The sequence below is a fragment of the Xenopus laevis genome, chromosome 6L (assembly GCF_017654675.1).
Source record: "Xenopus laevis strain J_2021 chromosome 6L, Xenopus_laevis_v10.1, whole genome shotgun sequence".
NCBI classification, from domain to species: Eukaryota; Metazoa; Chordata; class Amphibia; order Anura; family Pipidae; genus Xenopus; species Xenopus laevis.
In genome coordinates this window covers 93,172,045-93,193,593 of record NC_054381.1, presented here as the reverse complement: position 1 = coordinate 93,193,593, position 21,549 = coordinate 93,172,045, and the positions used below count along the sequence as shown (strand labels likewise).

The 21,549-nt window shown below is 40.7% G+C and overlaps 1 protein-coding gene across 3 annotated transcripts in view; it reads right to left on the bottom strand.

Annotated features, from left to right (window-relative positions):
- The window catches only part of fars2.L (phenylalanyl-tRNA synthetase 2, mitochondrial L homeolog), a 195,659-nt gene that overhangs the window by 111,094 nt on the left and 63,016 nt on the right, over positions 1 to 21,549 (bottom strand). For all 3 annotated transcript variants that reach the window (XM_018267760.2, XM_018267758.2, XM_018267761.2), the window contains one exon: positions 19,441 to 19,572. In XM_018267760.2, coding sequence (XP_018123249.1) covers positions 19,441 to 19,572 — 132 coding nt within the window. The remainder of the gene's footprint in view (positions 1 to 19,440; positions 19,573 to 21,549) is intronic.

Below are 21,549 nucleotides of genomic sequence, written 5' to 3'. Positions count from 1 at the left end.
CTTGGCATAAAGACACATGACACCGGAGGAACTGTTCAAGGGCCTGATTGACTCTTTCTGCTGCTCCATTAGACTGGGGATGGTAGGCTGAAGAAAACTGAAGGGAAACACCAAGGGAACTACAAAGGGACCTCCAGAATTTCGAGACGAATTGAGACCCACGGTCAGAGACGATCTCCGCAGGAAAACCGTGAAGTCTGAAGATATGTTCAATGAATAATCTGGAGAGTTCTGGAGCAGAAGGAAGTTTACGTAGGGGAGTAAAATGTGCCATTTTGCTGAATCTGTCGATTACCACCCAAATCACAGTAAAACCAGAAGAAACAGGAAGATCCACAATGAAGTCCATCGCCAAATGAGTCCATGGCCGGGATGGGATGGGTAAGGGCAACAATAACCCCTTGGGAGGGGAATGTCCAGACTTAGAAACAGCACAGATGGAGCATGAAGAGACAAAATCTTTAACGTCCTTCCTCAAAGAGGGCCACCAAACAAGGCGAGATAAGCGTTCTGTAGTTTTCTTGATTCCAGGATGACCTGCTTGCTTCGAATTATGAGCCTGGACCAGGATATCATGACGAAATTCAGGAGGAACGTAGGCCACACCCACAGGAGTATCCCCCGGAGCAGAGGATTGGGCAGATAATAAGTTGGAGGCCAAGGAAGGAAACAATGCGGCAATAAACTTTGCAGGAGGTAATATTGGTTCTGGGTCTTCAGAAATGGGATCATCAGGAACAAAGCTTCGGGAGAGGGCATCCGCCTTCTTATTTCTGGAACCGGGACGAAAAGTAATAATGAAGTTGAAGCGTGAGAAGAAGAGAGACCATCTGGCTTGTCGGGGATTGAGACGCTTGAGTGACTGGATATATTCTAAGTTTTTATGGTCGGTAAAGATGGTTACAGGCACTGCAGAACCCTCAAGTAAGTGTCTCCATTCTTCAAGAGCCAATTTAACGGCCAACAACTCACGGTTTCCCACGTCATAATTCTGTTCAGGAGGAGAGAATTTTTTAGAGAAAAAGGCACAGGGATGTAATTTCCCATCGGCAGACGACCTTTGAGATAATATGGCTCCAGCACCGACATCCGAGGCATCCACTTCGACGAAGAAAGGTTGAAGGAGTTCAGGGTGTCTAAGGATTGGGGCAGAAGAGAAGGATTCTTTGAGGTTCTTGAAGGCTTCTAAGGCTGACGGAGGCCAATGCTGAGGTCTTCCCCCTTTACGGATGAGAGCCAGGATTGGGGAGATTTTGGACGAAAAACCTTTAATAAATTGTCTATAGTAATTAGCAAAGCCAATGAATCTTTGGACAGCCTTGACACTGGTGGGGAGAGGCCAATCTTGGATTGCAGAAACCTTGGCTGGATCCATCTTGAAGCCTTGCTGGGAGATGATGTATCCGAGGAAAGAGATGGACGACACTTCGAAAGAACACTTCTCTAATTTAGCAAAGAGATTGTTCCTTCTCAGACGGGACAGAACCTCCTGGACTTGACAGCGATGTTCATTAAGTGACTTGGAAAAAACGAGGATATCATCCAAATAAACGACCACGCTTTGCCCTAACAAGTCCCGGAAAATATCATTAATAAACTCCTGGAAGACTGCAGGAGCATTACAAAGGCCGAACGGCATCACCAAGTACTCGTAATGCCCATCTCGAGTGTTGAACGCAGTCTTCCACTCGTCTCCCTCTCTGATCCAGATAAGATTATAGGCCCCACGAAGATCTAATTTAGTAAATACACTGGCCCCCTTGAGCTGGTCGAACAGTTCAGAGATGAGAGGGAGAGGGTAACGATTCTTCAAAGTTATCTTATTCAACCCTCTGTAATCAATACAAGGCCTCAAACCGCCGTCTTTTTTCTCCACAAAGAAGAATCCGGCTCCAGCAGGAGAGGAGGATGGACGGATGAAACCTCTCTGAAGATTCTCCTGGATGTAATCTTTCATGGCAGAGGTTTCAGAAGGAGAAAGCGGATAGGTGCGGCCACGAGGGGGCATGGTTCCAGGAAGGAGTTCAACAGGGCAATCATAGGGGCGATGAGGGGGCAAGGTTTCAGCCGACTTCTTATCGAACACATCAGCGAAGGCCTGATAGACAGATGGCAAGGATGGATTCGAAGTCACAGAAGAAACTTTGATAAGAGAATTGGAGGGTAAACAGTTATGTTGACAAAAGGGACTCCAACGGGAAATTTGGGCAGAGGACCAATCAATGACCGGATTATGGACACTCAACCAGGGCAATCCCAGCACAATGGGAGTTGAAGGGCAGTCGATTAAGAGAAAAGACAGTCTCTCTAGATGAAGGGTGCCCACTCTGAAGGAGAGTTCTATAGTAGATTGAGAGATAATAGCCGATGTCAATGGACGGTCATCTATAGCAAGAACTCGGAGGGGTGTTGCCAGGGATTGGAGAGGAAAAGAATGACTTTCTGCAAATGCTTTGTCCATGAAATTCCCCGCAGCACCGGAGTCTAGGAACGCTTGAGCGGAAATCTTCTTGGAGCCCATCAAAATCTGTACTGGGAGGAGCAAGCGACGATCAGAGGAATGGCAAGAGTGATCGACTTTACCCAGGTAAACCTCTTTAGCTGGAGGAGGAGGGAAAGCAGGAGCCAAAGGAGTGAGAAGAGGCTTCTGGAAGCGAGGAGCCAGAACTGGCAGGAACTTCTTCGCTCGCCCCATCTCTGCAAGATGCTCTCTCCTACGAGTATCAATTCTGATAGCCAAAGCAACAAGATCTTCCCATCGAGTGGGTATGTCCCGAGACACAAGGTCATTTTTAATATGCATCGACAGACCATTATAGAAGGCTGCATGGTAGCTGTCATTGTTCCAGGATGTTTCAGCCATCAGCGTGCGGAACTCAATAGCATATTCCGGGACTGTACGGGAACCTTGCCGAATCTGGAACAGGCGAGCAGAAGCTGAAGCAGCCCGGCCGGGAGCATCAAAAACAGTGCGGAACTCCTGTAAAAAGGCCTTGGAATCGAAGATCAGGGTGTCTTTCTTTTCCCAAAACGGAGATGCCCACTCTAGAGCCTTTCCAGACAAACGGGTAATAATATACCCCACCTTTGCGCACTCAGAGACGTACTGTCCGGGAAGCAGAGAGAATTGGATCAGACATTGGTTGACAAATCCTCTGCAGGCTTCGGGATCACCAGAGTAGAGTGGCGGTGCAGGAATGCGTGGCTCAGAGACTTGCGGGACTTGCACAGACGGGACAGGAACAGGAGTTGCAGGAGAGAGAACAGACAGCCTCTCTAGGATTGCCTCCATGACCTTGCTGTAGCGAGACTGCCGGACTTCAAAGGCCTGCATGCGGTTAGTCAGCTCCACAACGGACCCAAATTCGTCAGGCCGAGCTTGCGTCTCCTCTAGAGGGTCCATGGCCCAATTATACTGTAAGGGCCCGAAGGCACCGTTGGAGTGAGGACCAAGGAGGAGACCAGACCAGGTTCGCAGTACAAGAAGGATTTATCAAAGACGTAGTCAGGGACAGGCAAATGGGTCAGTACAGGCAGCAATAAACAACACGAGAAGGCAGGCAAGAGTCGGTACACAGTATATCAATATAAGCAGTAGGCACACCCAGGAACGCAATAGCTTGGAACCTATAATTGGGCACTGAGTCAATAACAAGTCCGCCTTAAATAGGCAAAGGGTTCGCGCCAATCTGGACGCAGTGGCGTCAGTTCCAGCGCGCAGGCGTCAGTTCCGGCGCGCAGGCGTCAGTTCCGGCGCGCCGGCGTCAGTTCCGGCGCGCCGGCGTCAGTTCCAGCGCGCTGGCGTCAGTTCCGGCGCGCTGGCGTCAGTGACGCCGGCGTTCTGACGCCGGCGTCCATTCCGACGCCGGCGCTGTTGCAGGCGACCAATCAGGGAGTGGGACGAAGATGATGCAGGAGCCATGCGGTGGGGAGTAATGCCATCTTGGACGCCATCTTGGGAGACAGGTACAGCATCCATTACACCAGGTACAGTGGACATATAACTTTACCAACCTTTAAGTAGGTCTGTACTATATGCAACAGAAATTTCCAATGCAATACTACTTGATGGGAACATGGTTATCTTTGTCCTTATTTTTGAAATTTTTGGTCTATTTACAATTTTTTTTTTAAAGTTTTTATTTTTGCATTTTAAATTTTAAACAACACTGGTTGTAAGAAAGAAGAAAGTGTGAAGAGAATGGTTTGGAGCGGAGAGAGGCGGGGGGAAGGAATCATCAGAATACATGTCGACTTATTCTTGTACACATCCAATGGAGTTAGTTTTTGCTTCATGAAATGACACCCATGAGCCCCATAATGCATCCTTATATAACCATATAACTTAACCATATATAGAGGATATGGTTAAGTTGCAAGTAGAAAAATGTAAAAGTGTGAAAAATAAAAAGAGTGAAGTTGAGGTTGTTTTTGTAGACAGTTACATTAACATGGTTTTCTTGTGGGTTGTTAGAATGCACATGGACATATGTTTAACAAGGCCAAATGTACCTGGAAGAGCACACAAGCTCTTGCTATGCTATACTTGCTATGTCTGGGTGTTTTGTTGAAGTTATAAACTTTGATTGGTTGGGATGAGCCAATAGAAGATGTTCCTAAAAATCTTAGGCAGCTTTGACATTTAGAGGAAGTTATTTTCTGCATCAAAAAAAGTAAAAGTTATGAACTTAACATATGTTGTATTAATGCAATTCTAGACAGTGGTAGAATTTTGCATGTTAAGTTGTGGTGTGATTTGCGAAAAAAAAAGAGCAATAACAACTGTTTCCACACAAATGGGAGTCAAAACCGGAAATCACGATAACGCAGTACTGCTAAATGAAATGTTCAAAGCATTCGCTAAATTCCATATTGCTATGAACTGAATTAGTTACAACAGCGCATTATTTATCGCAGGTAAACATCTTTTCTTTATCGACATGTAGCGCATTGAATTGAATCAAGCCCATTTTATTTTGTGTCTGCTATTTTTCTTTGGCAGGAGACAAAGGAAAGATCCAACAAAAGTAAGAAGTTCATTAGAAAAGTACTGGTTATTTTTGGTTTAGTTTATTCCAAAGTGCATATTTTTAGAGCATTTTGGATTTCCAATAACACTGTTGAGAGAAGCCTACCAAAAGAATTTGTTTTGGAGGTGATTCTTTAGGGATGCTTTGCCAACATATGATATCTTTTAGTTTGTAAAAAAAACAAATTAAAGATCGCTTTTAAAGCTGACATACAAATAATTGTCTTGCAACACTCTTTTGAGGAATATGCATTCTAAAGAGAACTATGGGATATCTTGTCTTTATGACAGGTTCTTTTCTTGGCAAAACTGGCCTGCTCATTCTTTATAATAATGAGGAGCAGTTCTCCATGCCTTATGGCCTGAGAAAGACTATTAGATTTATCCCTTACATCATATATTTGATTCATAATATCCCTGGACAGTTTATGTTAATTCTGTGATGTAGACAGTTGAATATTTACTGTAAAATGGTTTATTTCACATTTTATTCATATTTGTTTAGAGCAGCTATTTGTATTACTTGCCCTCTTAGTATTGATTTATGGGCCACGCAGATTGTGTCAGTTCTTACTGAGTCAGCTATGTTGGTCTTAAACAATACATTGCAAAAATAGATGACTAGGCACTCTAGGATTCTATAAAGGCCACCAAAGTGTAGCAAAAAAACTGTTTATTTATAACATCATTTCTATAGCTTTACACATTTTGTACCCAAGAGGCAGATGTCATTTTTTGGCAAGCTTCCGTTTCTGCTCTGTTTGGTCGGAGAGGAGGTCTGTTTTTGCAGGATTTTAAGGTGTATAATGAGAATTTAAGTGATACTATGAGTTTCATGGCTATGTAGATATTTTGGTTGAATTGATGTATGATCTTGGCACAACATTTTAACGCATTTGTGTAGTGTGGACTTCAGGGAATGAATAGATATTAGTGTATTGCTGTGGTGTTTTTGCATTACCGTAGTGCCTTCATAAGCTGTTCTTTAACACCAAATAAGTGTAAATTTGTGTTTATTTTGAGAAGTTCCTTTTGATGAGTTTTTAAGTTGATAAAATTGTGTTCTGGGGTATGAAACAATATAAGTGACTAATTATGAATATGGGTAAAGACCATTAACAGCTTCCCAGACTGCTTATAATTTTATATTGCACCTTCTGGAAAGTCCTCTAGGTCAACAAGTCTGGTTTGTAATTGTGTCTCTATTGTCAGTAATTTGCTATATTGATCTACAGTATAAGACTTTCAACTTTCAATGATTCAATCCAGTTCTAATTTGTCTAATTAAGCATCCATTTGCTTAAAGTATTAAAACTCATTGTCCATTTAAGTTGTTTTTGTGCCAAAACAAGAACACTGTGTTGATTTTGTTTTGCAATAGCTGGTGTTATTTACACAAGTGTTTTAGCTAATTTCAATTGTATCTAGGGCAGGCAACAGATGAAGTGACATGCACTTATTTGCTGGCCATGTGTATACTAAACAGTGTAAATGATCAAACTACTCTATTTTCATTCATTTTAAACAGTGAAAAAGTTTAAACACAAGCTTTATTTAAAGACTGTAATACTTTAAATATACTACTATGGTTACATGTTAAAGTTTGCGTTACTTAATCAATGTAAAACAATATTACCAATTCCATTTTGGAAACTGAATTTAAATTAAACACCTTGACAGCAGTAACGAATAGCTTACTTTCATCCTTTTGGGGATGAAGAATAATTAATTAACTAATTAATAACAGCAGCAGGCAGCAGCAGTTACAGTTAACTACTACAGCAAATAAACCTCCAAAATTAGAGAAATAAAGCAATAACACAATAAAAACTTTGCCAAACTTCTACCAATATTTAATCATGCATGAACTTCTTTCCGTAGGTTCATTTCTCACGACTGCTTTAGTCTACTTCATATACATATGCATTTTATTGAAATGAAAAAAATGAAACCTGCTGTTTTGTGGCATTATCCTGATTTAATGAAATAAATATATATGGCAGGCGTACAAGAGCTAGAGCTTGCATACTATTACTCCTTGCAAGCCCCATAATGCTCAGTCTGCAGCTGATTACACAAGTGTGCATATTACGCCCCATTTGTGGCTGTCCAAGCTTGCTTATCTGGATGACAGGCAGAAGGAGGAAGGGATGAGGTCTATGTGCCTCCTGCCCCTTATGCCAATACTAAGCTTTTAAGTTAATTACTGGTTCCAATAAAGCCTTATGCGTACCTTAAGCTCTGCCTTCGTCCATGTAAGGCAGATACATCAATATAAGAAAGTAGAGCCAGGTATTCGCAGTTTGACTGCAAAATGTTTTAATCACACAACATGTTTCGGGCAAAGCCCTTTTTCAAGGGTTACCCACAGTGCATCCAAATTTCCAATATAAAGAACAAACCACACCCTCGTGTAATTGAGGGCTGGGCCACTGCTGTGGGGGAGTAACATAGTCAGCCTAACCCAGGGGTGTCCAAACTTTTTGGAACGAGGGCCAGATTTGGTGTAGTGAAAATGTGTGGGGGCCGACCATTCAGTCTGACATTCTTTGAACCATTAACATCATTTAACTCATTTAAACAAGGAATCACGCAGCCGTAGCAGTAATATTTAGGAACATTAGCAGAGCCGGGCCAACCCGGCCAGGCGCCCTAGGCAACCTGGCCGGCCACGGCGCCGGCTTAGCTAGTGCTCAATCGCGCATGCGGGTAAGTACGCGCCAGCGTGCATGAGCGAAAGTAGGCGCATGCGCTCTAGCGCATTTGAAAGCAAATTACCAGCGGCAGCCAGGGAGACAGGACCGGACATGGGGTAGGCGAAAGAGCAGGTACGTGTCTGGCGCCCCCTCAGCTTTGAGCCCTAGGCACGTGCCTACTCTGCCTACCCCTAGTTCCGGCCCTGCACATTAGTGAAATGATCTGCCACTTGGTCTATACTGCTGACTATGTGCTGAAGGTGTTAGCAATAGACACGTATTGGCACGTAGTGATGCGCCACTCTCACATTCTTTTTTCGTTTACTGCACTGGCACATCAGTACATCTATTACACCTTCAGCCCTAAAGAAGTATGTGAGAGCAGTGCATCACTATGTGCCAGTACATGTCTATTGCCAACACCTTCAGCACACAGGAGGCAGTATAGACCAAGTGGCAGATCATTTCACTAATGTGCCCAAATATTACTGCTACAGCTATGCGATTCCTGATCTTACTGTGCTGGGAGGTCACATTATTATTAATTTCATGATGGAGGCTGAGGGCCGCTGTAAATTTGAAAAGGGCCCGCAATTGGCCGCCGGACCTGACTTTGGACATGCCTGGCCTAACCCATAGTTACATATAATATAGCCTAACAAGTATAGGTCATATAAAAGTCCATTGGGCTCTGTTTCATTACAATCAAAAAGTCCAAATTATGTTCAGAAAGAATGTGACCACCAAGGAGCAAGTGATAAATAAAGATAGTCCATACTTTTGAGTTCATAGTGCATTTCTCACAGTCATTTGACTATACAACTCCCAGGTACTGCCATCCGGGCCTACCAGATTACACACGAGAGTGTGGTTTGTTCTTTATATTGGAAATTTGGATGCATTGTGGGTAACACGTAAAAAAGGGCTTTGCCCGAAACATGTTACGTGCTTAAAACATTTTGCAGTTAACCTACGAGTACATGGCTTTACTTTCTTATAATGATTCATAGGGAAAGCACAGGTCCCTGTGTTAATTTTGGAGCACAGAGATTTAAGTGTGACATCATGGCAGATTGCAAGTGGTTTTACTATTTGCACCCTGCCTTGAACTTAATGATCCCTTACATGTCTCTACATGCAACTTCTAGGTCAAAGCAACACCATATGTAGAAAAATAGGTAGAAAGTACATAGAGGAATGTACAGCAACTCACGCACCGCATGTTTTGGGAATATACAGATGTTCACTGAGTGCATTCAGATAGTGTGCTTACTTGTAGTATACAATGCTCTAGTGTCTCCTACCACTTTCTGTGTATAAACATGCATTCTCTTCATACAATACACACACATTTTTTATATGTTTGAAAAATAAAAAGATAAACATTCAATTACTTTTCAGTGCCATCACTTGGAGCTCTCAAGTTCTACTACTGGGCAATGAACTAGATGAACTACGCAATGAACTAGAGATGAAAACTAAAACATTATGCATACCAAAATATAATTTATTACTTATACAGTTGTTAATACAAGTGCCTATTAATATTGTCTGGTATACAGTTAATATTGTCTGGTATACAGTTCTGATGATCAGTTGGTCTCAACTTTACTTTCTTTCTCTAGTTGTGTTCAAGGATAAAGAAAAATGGAAGGGAAGGTCTGTCTGCAGGGCATCATCAATAACAGCAAGAGCAAGGAACATTCCTTTACCTTATCAAACTCTGTATCGGTACTCACAGGAACAATCTCTCCCCCTGCTCCCATCAGAAGGAACCTCTCCAAAACTTTAAAAGCCCAGCCACACCCACCTACATGCATATTTTTGGTCCTTCTGCTCCCATTGGAAGCAAAATTTTTATTTTTAATAAGGTGTCCTAGGGACAAGGGTTTTTGGTCCATGGGACCTTTTTGTTTCCCAGCACATTACCTCTTCTGTGCTTCAACTGCTGGATCAGGTAAGGCACTGGTTTGCACTGTTTGGTATTCCCTGTTGGCCTGTGAATCAGATGCCTTCCTGTATTGCTGTCAGAGCATTTGGTGGCAAGCGCTTGTTCTCCCATCCATGTGTCCTCCTGGCCTGCCCAAAAGGTATCTAGTGGCAGTGGTGTATGTGGTCCCCTTTTATATTTTTTTATCCCCAGTATAGGGGATATACGTTTCTTTTAATGGATGTAAGGTTTCATGGCCAGCTGGCTTCCTCAACAAACTTTCCTAAGGTGGTGGTGGTGGAGGTAGTTTAAAAAAAAGTTTGCTCTATGGCCTTTCAGCTAGAAATGGCAGCAGACTTGGGCCCTTGCAGGAAGCACTAACACCAATTATCCAATTTGCCTCTGTGTAACTTTAGCAGTTGCTTTTGGTTAGCTGCCTAGGCAGACACCATTTGAGTATAATCAGTGGATTCCACTTGCTATGTAACCCCCTGCAATTGGGTGATTCCTTTGTCTGTGCTGACACCAGCTGAGTATAATCAGGCGATTCCTGGCTGTCAAACTCCCAGCAATAGAAATGGAGGTGGTCCTGCCCACTCTCTAACTCAGCAGCCCAGAATGCTGGTCCAGGAGCCTCAGGTAAGTGCTGTTGTTCTCAGTAAGCGCATGAGGCCTGGCTGTCTGTCTGGGATTTGAATCTGGTGTCCTGAAAAATGGAGGCTTTATAGGGGCCTGATTACAGCCTGGCAAAATGAGCAACAGATAAGGTATGTTTTTCTATTCTGATCTGCAGTGTGCTGAACTCTAGCTAATTGCTCACCTGAAACCAGTAGCCCTAATGGAAATAGGCAATTGAGCTTGCATACAAGGGATTCCTATACTGAAATCTGGATAATGACTTACCTAAATCCAGTACCCCCAATGGATAAACAGTAGGTAATTGGGCTGGAATGCAATGTGATCCTATACTGACCTGCAGTGTTCGGAGTTCTGGCTATTTGCACTGAAATCAGTAGCCCTAATGAATATAGGTAATTGGGTTAGCAAGCAGTGTTCCTGTTTTGCAGTGGGATGTGCTCGAGCTATTTTGCTCACATGGAACCAGTAGCCCTAATGATGTAGGTCACTGGGCTGGGTGGTTCTGATATATGCTTGCTCTAAGCAGCAGCTAAACCTAGTATTACATGTTGCTGTGATTTGTAGCTTGGGTACATCCATGTTTAATTCACCTACATCAATATGTCTTACTGCACAAATGCAATGTTCCTGTGTACTCTGCCAGAAAGCTGTATCATAGGGCCCTGATAGAGGCATATGTAATAAGCTACTATGATATAAAGCACTGTTTAGAACATGCTAACACCATGTCTCCACTCTATGTATGTGGATTCTAAATGATCCTTTCTTTCTTGCTCTCTTACTGATCACTACATGTATTTGTGCCCTTAGTTTATATGGGTTCTTAGTACCTCCTACAAGCTAGAGGGGGTGACTTTCTATACAGGGTTATACATTGGTGCATACTACTAATAAGCTTAATGTTATAATACAATATTTTACACATGGGCCATATAATCTATAATCAGTGTCCATACATACATACATCAGGTCACTCTGGGAGTTTTTAAGGATTGTCCTAAATAAGGCTGGTTGCATGCCTAGCATCTACAGTATGTCTCAGACCACAGTTTTCAGGTTACAGCAGTCCTTCAACAAGAGACCTTTGTTTTCAGGCACTATGGATGCATTGTTCTAAATATCGATTGACTAATCAGCCTGACCCATGTAAGTTCAGTGGCAATTTTTCAGGTTATGAAGTATGTTTGGTACAGGCTGAACGCCGCTGTTCTGATTAGGAGTCTTGGTTACACTGCAAAGTGGAGCATTGTTGTGTCCTAAAGGTCAGGTTTTTGCTCTGTGTCTAGAAGGCAGGCTTATTTTTGGGTCAGTGTGTCCAATCTCCTGGTCAGGGTTAGACTGGTGGGGCTTGGGGCCCACCGAGGCTTCTGCCTCAGGGCCCCCCCTCTGGACCCTGGCGGCAGCTGTCTCAGGGCCTCCTGTCCGGCCTGTCGAATGCATGCACATGCGCGTCGGTGCATGCATTCGAACTGCTGACTGGTCACAGCAGGAAGGAAACCAGGGTGCGGTTCTGGGCCGGCGGGTCCCACAATAGCCTGGGGCCCACCGGGTTTTTTCCCCCATGTCCCGCCGGCCCAGTCCGACCCTGCTCCTGGCTATTAGGTATTCTAGATACAGGGCTTGCTGTTCTTGCATCCCAGATAGGTAACTGGTTTAGACTGCAGTTAGAAGCATCTGGTGAGTTTTGATTCTTTCCTCCTCTTATAAGTCAGTGCCTTCCTGAGGCACCAGCAGTAATGGAGTCTGTGTCCTTACAGTTACACCCCTATACATTTCTATCTGTTATATTGCCTCAGGTCTTAAAGACTGTCATAAAGAGAATCTTAGCCTTTGCTTACTTGAAGTGTTATGGTTATTGTAGGATAGTGCCATCACCTGCGCCTACCAGCCTTGCAGATTTTCATCTTTGCAGATGAATAGATTTCCATGTGAGGCTCAGCCACTCCTGATACACTCTGGTTTCAAGTACACTCTAGTTTATCTGTCCCAGTATGGCTTTAGTCAGGTGAATTAGAACCTATTCTGACACTTACTGGAAGATCTATATGGCCAGTCCAGTCCTAGGGTCAGCTTGATTGAAGTGGAGTTCATATTGTGTAGAATGGTTGATTTTTTCCTACATATAGCTATGTTTCTTATATGTGGGATGAAGACTGGTTTTGTTTGTGATTCTGACCATCTGCCCAGGTGCTACAGCCTGTGTCCATGGCTCATGTGATGCCTTTAGCATTGCTTCGGTTGGTTTATTATTGCACCTGAGAACCTTTATGGGTAACTCACAAGGTTGTTACTGTATATTCTACCATCCAACAAGGGTTCTATTTCCTTAGGTAGTTGCTCTGGTTTCCACTGGGAGTATCTTTTCTGGATAAGGAGGTTGGTACCGGTCTTTCCATTGTTAGTTGAGCTTCCCTCACACAGGATCTTACACTGTGAAAGCAATTCTCCCTCCATGTAGATCTAAAAAGCTTTTGTCCCTGTTCTTAAGGGATTCATTTTCTGTTAGAACAGATCTGATTGCTAGGCAATCAGATACAGATGAAGCCACTTGGATTTGTGAGTTAAATGCGTCATGACTCAGAGTTAATTGAAGAAACTGTGTTATCTAAAGTTATCTTAACTCATTTAATGCATTTAACCTTTTCATTAGCATACCAAAGCACCATTGTTCACAATGGTGAATGCTTTAATTAGATGGGATGTTGTGTCACAGTTTTCTGTGTTAAATGAGATAAATGGGATATCTGTGTTTAGTTATTCTGTGTCAAACAGACAAACCAAAGTGGCTGCATCTGTATGTAGGTGTTTATGGTACATGACTTGTGTGCCTCTTGTGTGCATTGTAATATTCATGTACTGTACGTCATACCTACAAAGGGTATGTTTTGGGGTTCTCACTACTACCAAGTTTTTCTTACAGGTGCCTTGTGATCTGCACTGAAACTAAGTGTACATGTGATGGATGCTTTATGGTGAGTAGGAGAGCAAGTATTTCAAACTTTGTGCAAGGATGTCTTCATATCTCTCTCTCTTGGGAGTGTCAAGTTTTTATGCTATTGGATATACTTTTGCTGTAGTATAGAGTCTATACTTATACTTGTAAACTTCTTATTTGTGGAGCTTTCAGCTGGAGCCTCTATGATCAATTATAGAAGTTGCATGAGCTTGGGCTCTCTCTTCAGTGGTAGGTCATTCCCAATTACAAATTCTTGTCCTATTACCCATTATTATTTCCCATTGGGAAAATAGTAGCTTGCGTCCCAGTGAGTACTGACATAGAGTTCAACAAGGGAAAGGGGAAGATTGTGTTTTACCTACCAAGATCTTCCTTTCTTAGATAAACTCCATGTCAATACGACCCACCCTTTTTTAGAAGCTTGTTACAAAGATGCCAGTAAGTAATTGTGGTGGGTCTTTTAAAGTTTTGAAGAGGATCTGTCTGATGGGAGCAGGGGGAGGGACTATCCATGTGAGTACTGACATGGAGTTTGTCTAGGAAAGGAAGATCACTGTTAGTATGACACAATCATTTCTTTTTCACTGAAAGCTTTAAAGGACAAGGAAAGCCTAACAAATGTACTGTCCATTTGCATCCATTTTTGCAGAAGCGTGTCTACAAAAATAGCACTGACTAGTTGAACCATAATTGCCCATAAAGCCATGCTCCATAGAAAGACCAAGTGATTCTGTGTATACAAATCTATTAGGGAACCAGAGGATCCGCAGAACACAATGGCTAGAGGGAACTTTACATGTATGTGGCAATCAGAAAGACAGTGTGCGTCTGCCATAGCAATACGGGCTCTTGCAATAAGTAATAAGATGTTGAAGGAGAAAGAAATATGGCGGCTAGCATTAATGTAGCACACAACTTTATAGATCAGATTGTATGTGAAAGAAGTACTATAAAGACAAGTTAATTTAGTAAATCACTTCAGGAAAGTGATGTCTATCGTAAGGGCAAACACTCAAAACAAGGGTTTCCTTGTGCTTTAAGGAGCACATATATAGTTAAAATCCATCTGTGTATCTCAGTGTTGGATGTAGGAATGCACTGAACCCATAACCTAATCTGCATTCACAAAATTGTCATTAGGATCGAATTATTTGTGCGACAAAAATTATTTAGGGTTTGGATTTAATTCAGTTTAACACTTGGAATTGGACAAATCTGAGTCCTGTTGAAAAAGGCTTTAATATTGCTGAATGCCAAATGAATCCTGGATTTGATGTATCCCTATTATTTACATAGGGCTTTTTGTGGGAGTGTGTCATATATAGCACTTGCAGCAGAATTATAATGGCAACAGTTAACAGCTTGCTGAAAAACCATTGGTATTATATACCTGAAAACTCTGACACCCAGAGGTCATAGATTTGCTGATAAAAGTTGCCCATGGTAAATTGTCTGTTAGGTTGATTAAACATACCATATTTGTTTCTGTTCACCAAAAAACAACTAATAATATGATTAATCTTCAAAGCTGTCATGTAAGGATTCAAATGCTATGCCGTCTTGTCTGAACTAAATTTTATTAGGAAGACTTTTTACATAAACAGTCTCCTAGCCTTATTGTGTCTACATAGCTCATTAAAATGAGACATCACATTAAAGACTATTAATTATGTATAGCTGCTATGCATCAGAAAGGAGCCTTTTAAGTAAACATTAGCAACATGTTGACAGTTTTGTTTTATTCATTCACCTTGTGTTCAAGTTGCTGTTTAAAGTCCATTTTGTGGCACTTGCTTTCTAAAAAGAGGAAAATGCTGCCTGATAGATAGATAGATAGATAGATAGATAGATAGATAGATAGGAGGTTTTGGATGATGTCTCTTTGAAATAACTACTGGTTATTAAATACAAGTAGATACTCAGTGAGGTTCACTAAATAATACATGTGTATTTAGTTTCAAAAACCTGCAAAATTTATAAAGACAGAGTAAAATCCAATTGCTGTGCTTGGAATTTAAAAGTTAACTAAAATGCATTTAAATAAGAAGAAAGAAGTATGAAAGAAAGAACATCCTTAATTAATTAACCCACAGACAAAGTAAGCAATTATTATAAAGGATCCAGATATTAGTGATAATTAATAGCCACACCAACATGGACGAATTGCATTTTAGAAATGAAAATAACAGTTTGTTGTAGCGGAATCTGAAAAAAGTGGTTGCATGCAACAGCTGTCTAAATTTTTCTATGTAGAATCGAAATTAAACATTATGTCATGTATTCTCTGGCTATGTTAAAGTAAATGATGTCAGTTTACAGTGGACCATACACTCATTTGGAGGGCTCCAGAATTTAAATAAAAAATAAGATTCTGCTGAGAAAGTCATCTGATCTATATGCAATGGTACAAAGAAAAATACAGAAGGTAATTGAAAAGATTCCCCAACGGGTTTTTCAGCTTAAACTGACACAATAAACAGAGGGGCCTGGTGCGTAACAGTGCAAGAGCATACTCTAGTACTGCTTTTCCAGCCTCCCACTACAGCCAGGCATGTCCAAAGTCAGGCCCAGGGGCAAATTTCGGGCCGTTTTCAAATTTACAGCTGCCCTCAGCCTCCATCATGAAATTTATAATAATGTGGCCTCCAAGCACAGTGCGATCAGGGATCGCGTAGCAGTAATATTTGGGTACATTAGTGAAGTGATCTGCCACTTGGTCTATACTGCTGTCTGTGTGCTGTGTGTTAACAATAGACATGTACTGGCACATAGTGATGCACTGCTCTTAGATACTACTTTAGGGCTGAAGGTGCAATAGACGTACTGATGTACCATTACAGTAAACTAAAAAAGTATGTGAAGTGGCGAGTCACTATGTGCCAGTACGTGTCTATTGCGAACACCTTCAGCACACAGGCAGCAGTATAGACCAAGTGACAGATCATTTCACTAATGTACCCAAATATTACTGCTACGTGATTCCTTGTTTGAATGAGTTAAATGATGTTAATGGTTCAAAGAATGTCAGGCTAAATTGTCGGCTTAACTGCACTTTGATTGCCACTGTTTGTCACATTGTTTGCGTGAATAAAAGCCACATTTGATGAAGAGCTAACGTTCCCTATTTTGTCCGGCTGAGCACCTGCAGTGATTGAGCTCATCTTGTATCGTATGAGTTGGGATTGTTTGCGCCTGTGGAGTTCTCGCGGGATGCCGCTGGAGGGGATACGTGCCTCTTAGACGCCGAGTTGGTGAGCTCTGCTTGTTTTTCCTCATAAACCTACTTTGTATACGTGTAAATTGTCGGCCCCAACACATTTTCACCTCACCAAATCTGGCCCTTGTTGCAAAAAGTTTGGACATCCCTGCACTACACTAAACAGATAGATGTACTCATTTGGGACTTTTTCAAAATGCAGACAGGGAAAATGTCTATTTATCTTGGGATCTATGCATGTATTAAAAAAATTAATTAATAACTTTCTTCATTATAGGCTATTTTTTACCCCTATTATCTCCATGGCACATGTGGAGCCATATTTTACAATATATTTAAGTCAGCTTCTTCATATCTGGCCAGACTATCTAAATGCTGTCAAATGATCTACTAAGAAATAACATCCTGTATATAAGGCAGGAATCTGGAGTAACTATTTTTTACCAGCTTCAGTGTTGTCCCGTAATTCTTAAGACTAGAACTAGTAGCTAACTGTTGAAATTGGTAAGGGGAGGAGGATATAAAAAAGGGGAGAATATAAAAAAATATGAAAGTACCATATGTTATATTTCATGAAGCCTAGTCAGATCAAAATTAGTTATGCTTCTGTGTTTATTTTCTATCACACATATCATTTGCAATGTTAATCAAAAGCCTACAACTTATATATGCATACATTAAACAGAAAAGCTGTGCCTACGAAGCACCTGTGTTATTGGCAAAGTCCCCACATGTGCTTATACAATTAGTTTTATTTTTAATCCTTTCACAGCTCTTGTTGGGAGAGGGAGTATTTGCTTAGAAACTTAGTAGTGTTTGTAGTCATTACACCACATACATGATGTAGTTCAGTAACAATGCAATTACCTGTCCCCCTTACATGCAGTCTGTATACAGGTATGGGGCCTGTTATCCAGAATGCTGGGACCTGGGGTTTTCTGGATCTTTCCATAATATGGATCTTCATACTTCAAGTCTACTAGAAAATCATGCTAACATAAAATAAACCCAATAGGTTGGTTTTGCTTACAATCAGGATTAATTATATCTTAGTTAGGATCAAGTAAAATGTACTGAGAAAAGGGAAATCATTTTTAAAAATTTGGATAAAATTTAATTTATGGGATGTGGCCTTTCCATAATTCATAGCTTCCTGGATATTGGGTTTTTGGATAATGGATCCTTTACCTGTACTAAAAGGGTAATATGAAAAAGAAAATCAATCATATCTGCATTCCTGCTAAGATTATAAAAATTATATGATAACCTCTAACATTGTCAAGTCATTTGAGCAGGGCAGTTTTAAGGCCCTGTTGGGCCCTGGGCAAAGAGTCAATTAGTGGGACCCCCATAGCCCTGGCACATGCAGCGCGTCAGGACATTTTTGAAAACGGTCCCGCCTCCATGGATGTGTACTCTGTCTGACCTATGCTTCCTGCAGTGACAGAACTACCGGGGGAGCAGAGGGTCCATCTTCCTCCCTCCCTGTGTCCCCTCCTTCTGTCTTCCTCCCTGTGTGCGTCCCCTCCCTCCATCTCCCTTCCTGCGTCTCACCCTGCCCAATCTGTTTTTCGGCACAGTGGGCCCCCAAAGGCAGACGCCCCTTGATTTGCATTATTAAAGCGGCCCTGCATTTGAGAGGCACATTAACTTTGATAGACAGATAACATTTTGAAAAATACATAATGGCTTGCACTCCAATGCAAAATAAGTATGGGGTGCATGGCCACAAAAAATGTACATTAAAACTTGCCTGCCTGTTTTTTTAGCTCTTCACAGCAAGAGGAACTATAACTTAAGAGGCAAAAGGATGCTGGCTGTAGAATGCATCACTAATTTGTTAGTTAAAAAAAATCTTGTAAAGTAATGTAAAGTAGTACAGACTTCTGTTGCCCTTTTAATTCTAGTATAGTTCAGTAATAGGTGACATAACATAAGGACTAAACTACAGTACATGGGACATTTTGATCAGATTTTGTGGGTCAGCTTTTATCTGATCTTACCACGCAACAGCACGAGATTTTGTTAGATTCTACTAACTTTATTTTCGCCTTGGCTATAATGTAAAGTCAGATTGTGTGGTTTGTTCATGCATCTATGTCCAACATTCCATATATTTCAATGGGCAGGACTAGACTAAGCGCGTGGACCCGTTTTACAGAAAACGGAAGTGGAGGAGAAATCGCAGGAAACAACTAAACTACATTGATCCGAAAAGATGTGTTGTGTTGGATGACAGAGCTTCCATGTAGTTTACATATCAGATTTTTGTATCATTACCATTATATTTTGACCCATGTGAATGCATTCGACTTGTAGGATGGGATCTGTTAGTCAGACACCAACCTACAAAATTTCCCATGTAGTTTAGGCAAGTGTTAATACAGGTATGAGATCCATTATCCAGAAACCTGTTAGACTCCATTTTATCTAAATAATCCAAGTTTTTAAAAAACGATTTCCTTTTTCCCTTTATCCGGAAAACCCGTTATCCAGAAAGCTCTGTTTTATCCCAATTTAAAAAATGATTTATTTTTTCTCTTTAATAATAAAACAGTACCTAGTACTTGATACCACCTAAGGAATACTTATTGGAAGCAAAGCCAACCTATTGGGTTTATTTCATGTTGATATGATTTTCTACTAGACTTATGGTATGAAGATCCAAATTATGGAAAGATCCGTTATCCGGAAAACCCCAGGTCCCAAGCATTCTGGATAACAGGTCCCATACTTGTACAATGATTTATGGTGTGTTTTCTAGGTAGCTTTTGGATTAGGAATAAAGTAAAGCACTTTTTTTATTTATAAAGTATCCATTAGAATAATCAGAAATGCAGAAAATGAGGAAGCCTATTACATTTGGCTGACAATCTATGACATTGTTTTGCAATTGACACACAAAAAGGTTTTAAACAATAGAGAGTCATATACACATTTAAATAATAAAAGTACATTTTAATGTAGATTTACCAGAATTGACTATCTGCTGCTCCATGACACCACAGCCAAGCACTTCCATCCACTCTCCCTGAAATTTGATCTCCATCTCAAAAGAAGGGTGTGTAAATGGGAAGTAGCAGTCGACCCATCTAATTTCCAGACCTATTTAAAAGAAATTAAACATACTGAAGGATACCTGTGCCCACTGGTACAAACAATATGTACAAGTCTAATTTAACTCAAATGTAAGATTTTTGCAGATACTAATTGAGTTGCTTAAAGAAGTCCATAGTGGTAAAGTGACAGTCCAAAGTTAAGCCCAACGTTTAGGGTATATATTTTATTACATTCTGCAATTGTCAACAGGTGACAACTCCAAATGGCCATTAAAGGACATGTAAACCCCCACACAAAAATTGAATCACTGCTACTCTGGTTGTTCAAAGGTTAATAGTAAGGCTGCAGCATCCCCTTAATCACTTATAAATCCTTCTACTCCTCTAACTCACTCTGACCCCGCGCTCAATTGTTCTGAACTCAGATTAAAACACACACTCCAGTCTAGCAGCCTATGAAGAGATGACATTGCTGGTTCCCATAGAAAATCCTAACCTCCTCTCCTATACTCAGATTAACTATTACAGTGCTCAATCCAAGCAGGACTTGTCATAATTGTAAATTCTGCCTGTGTTAACCTGCATTCTTTAATTGCATGAACTTTCCATTGCATATGTGCTGTTTGCAGATATATGATACATAGATGATGTGTCAGAGGGAAAATGGCCCCTGGTTGAAAGCTTCCATTTTTAAGGAAATGTTATGATGCTGGCAAACGGAGGGGATGTATGCAGTACAAATAATGCCATTTGGGTGGGGGAGATTGAAAAGATATTGCTTTTAAACTCCCTGATTCCTGCAGCAGTTGTTTACTAGTTTTCTCTTACAAAATGAATTAAACATGCAATTTGACAAGGTATGAGTACACCTTTGCTTTCATCTGTATGGAAGTCTCCATGTTATTCAATAACAACTCGATTGACAGTCCTTTTAGCCATAGATTTTTTAATTTCAATCAGCCAATTAAATTAATGACTGAATTTTCAAAAGCTACTTTGCATATCTGACCAGCTTGCTTTCTAACTACTGGTGTTCTAAGCCCTAATTATTTTGGTTGGTATACTATACATGTTCCATGTTTAAAGATTAACACTACAATACTTACTATATATATCCTGGATATTAATACAAATATATTACTCATAGAATTTGAATTATTGTATTGAATAACTGTAACATGCCTTATAACACATTAGGCCACACAAAATCATTAAATCTTTTTTTTAGTTACAGTGGCATACAGAGAAAGGGAGATTTCCTGAAGGTCAAAGCAGCTGAATCTAAAAATGTGAACAAGCCTATCCTGCATTTATGCCAGTTTCTACACTCCCTGAGGCAAATAAGAATCATTTCATAGCCAGAGCAACAATAAAAATGGTAATGAAAAGCCTTAAAATTATAAATTTTTGTTTCAGGGGACATTCATACATATGTGAAGATCAAGGCTTAGAGAATGTTTATTAAATCTAGCTAATATGACTTAAACATATAATAACCAAACCAAAAGTCACTATCTCTTAGCGAAACGTTAGCATTATTATAACAATCATAGACTTTCAAAAGTCTAAAAGGATATTTGCCTGCTTCAGGGGTACATTGGATCAAAGTATTTTAACAGGCAGGCCAAAATGTATTGTTTATGCATGCCATTTCATGCCATTTGTCAAATCAAACAGCATGGTTTTATTAACACAAATATCCAGGTACAGTAACTGTGATGTTATGCCCTGATCTCTTTATTTTGGAAGTATAATAAGTACTGAAAAGGACTTGTAGAGACTTAACCAGAATGTACTACTTGCCACTATGGGGGGCTGTTGCATGGTCTACACTCCACATGGCCTCTTTGAAAAAATGGTTATTTTGTCTGTTGATCCTGTTTTACCTGTGAGTGGATTTTATCTAGTTGAGTGAACTTGAGGGTCCTAAATTCATTTAACCTTCTCGGATAATGGAAACATATTATTAACTCTAATTTGTACTTGAACATCATCTTCATTCAGCAGTTTTTAAATACAGTTT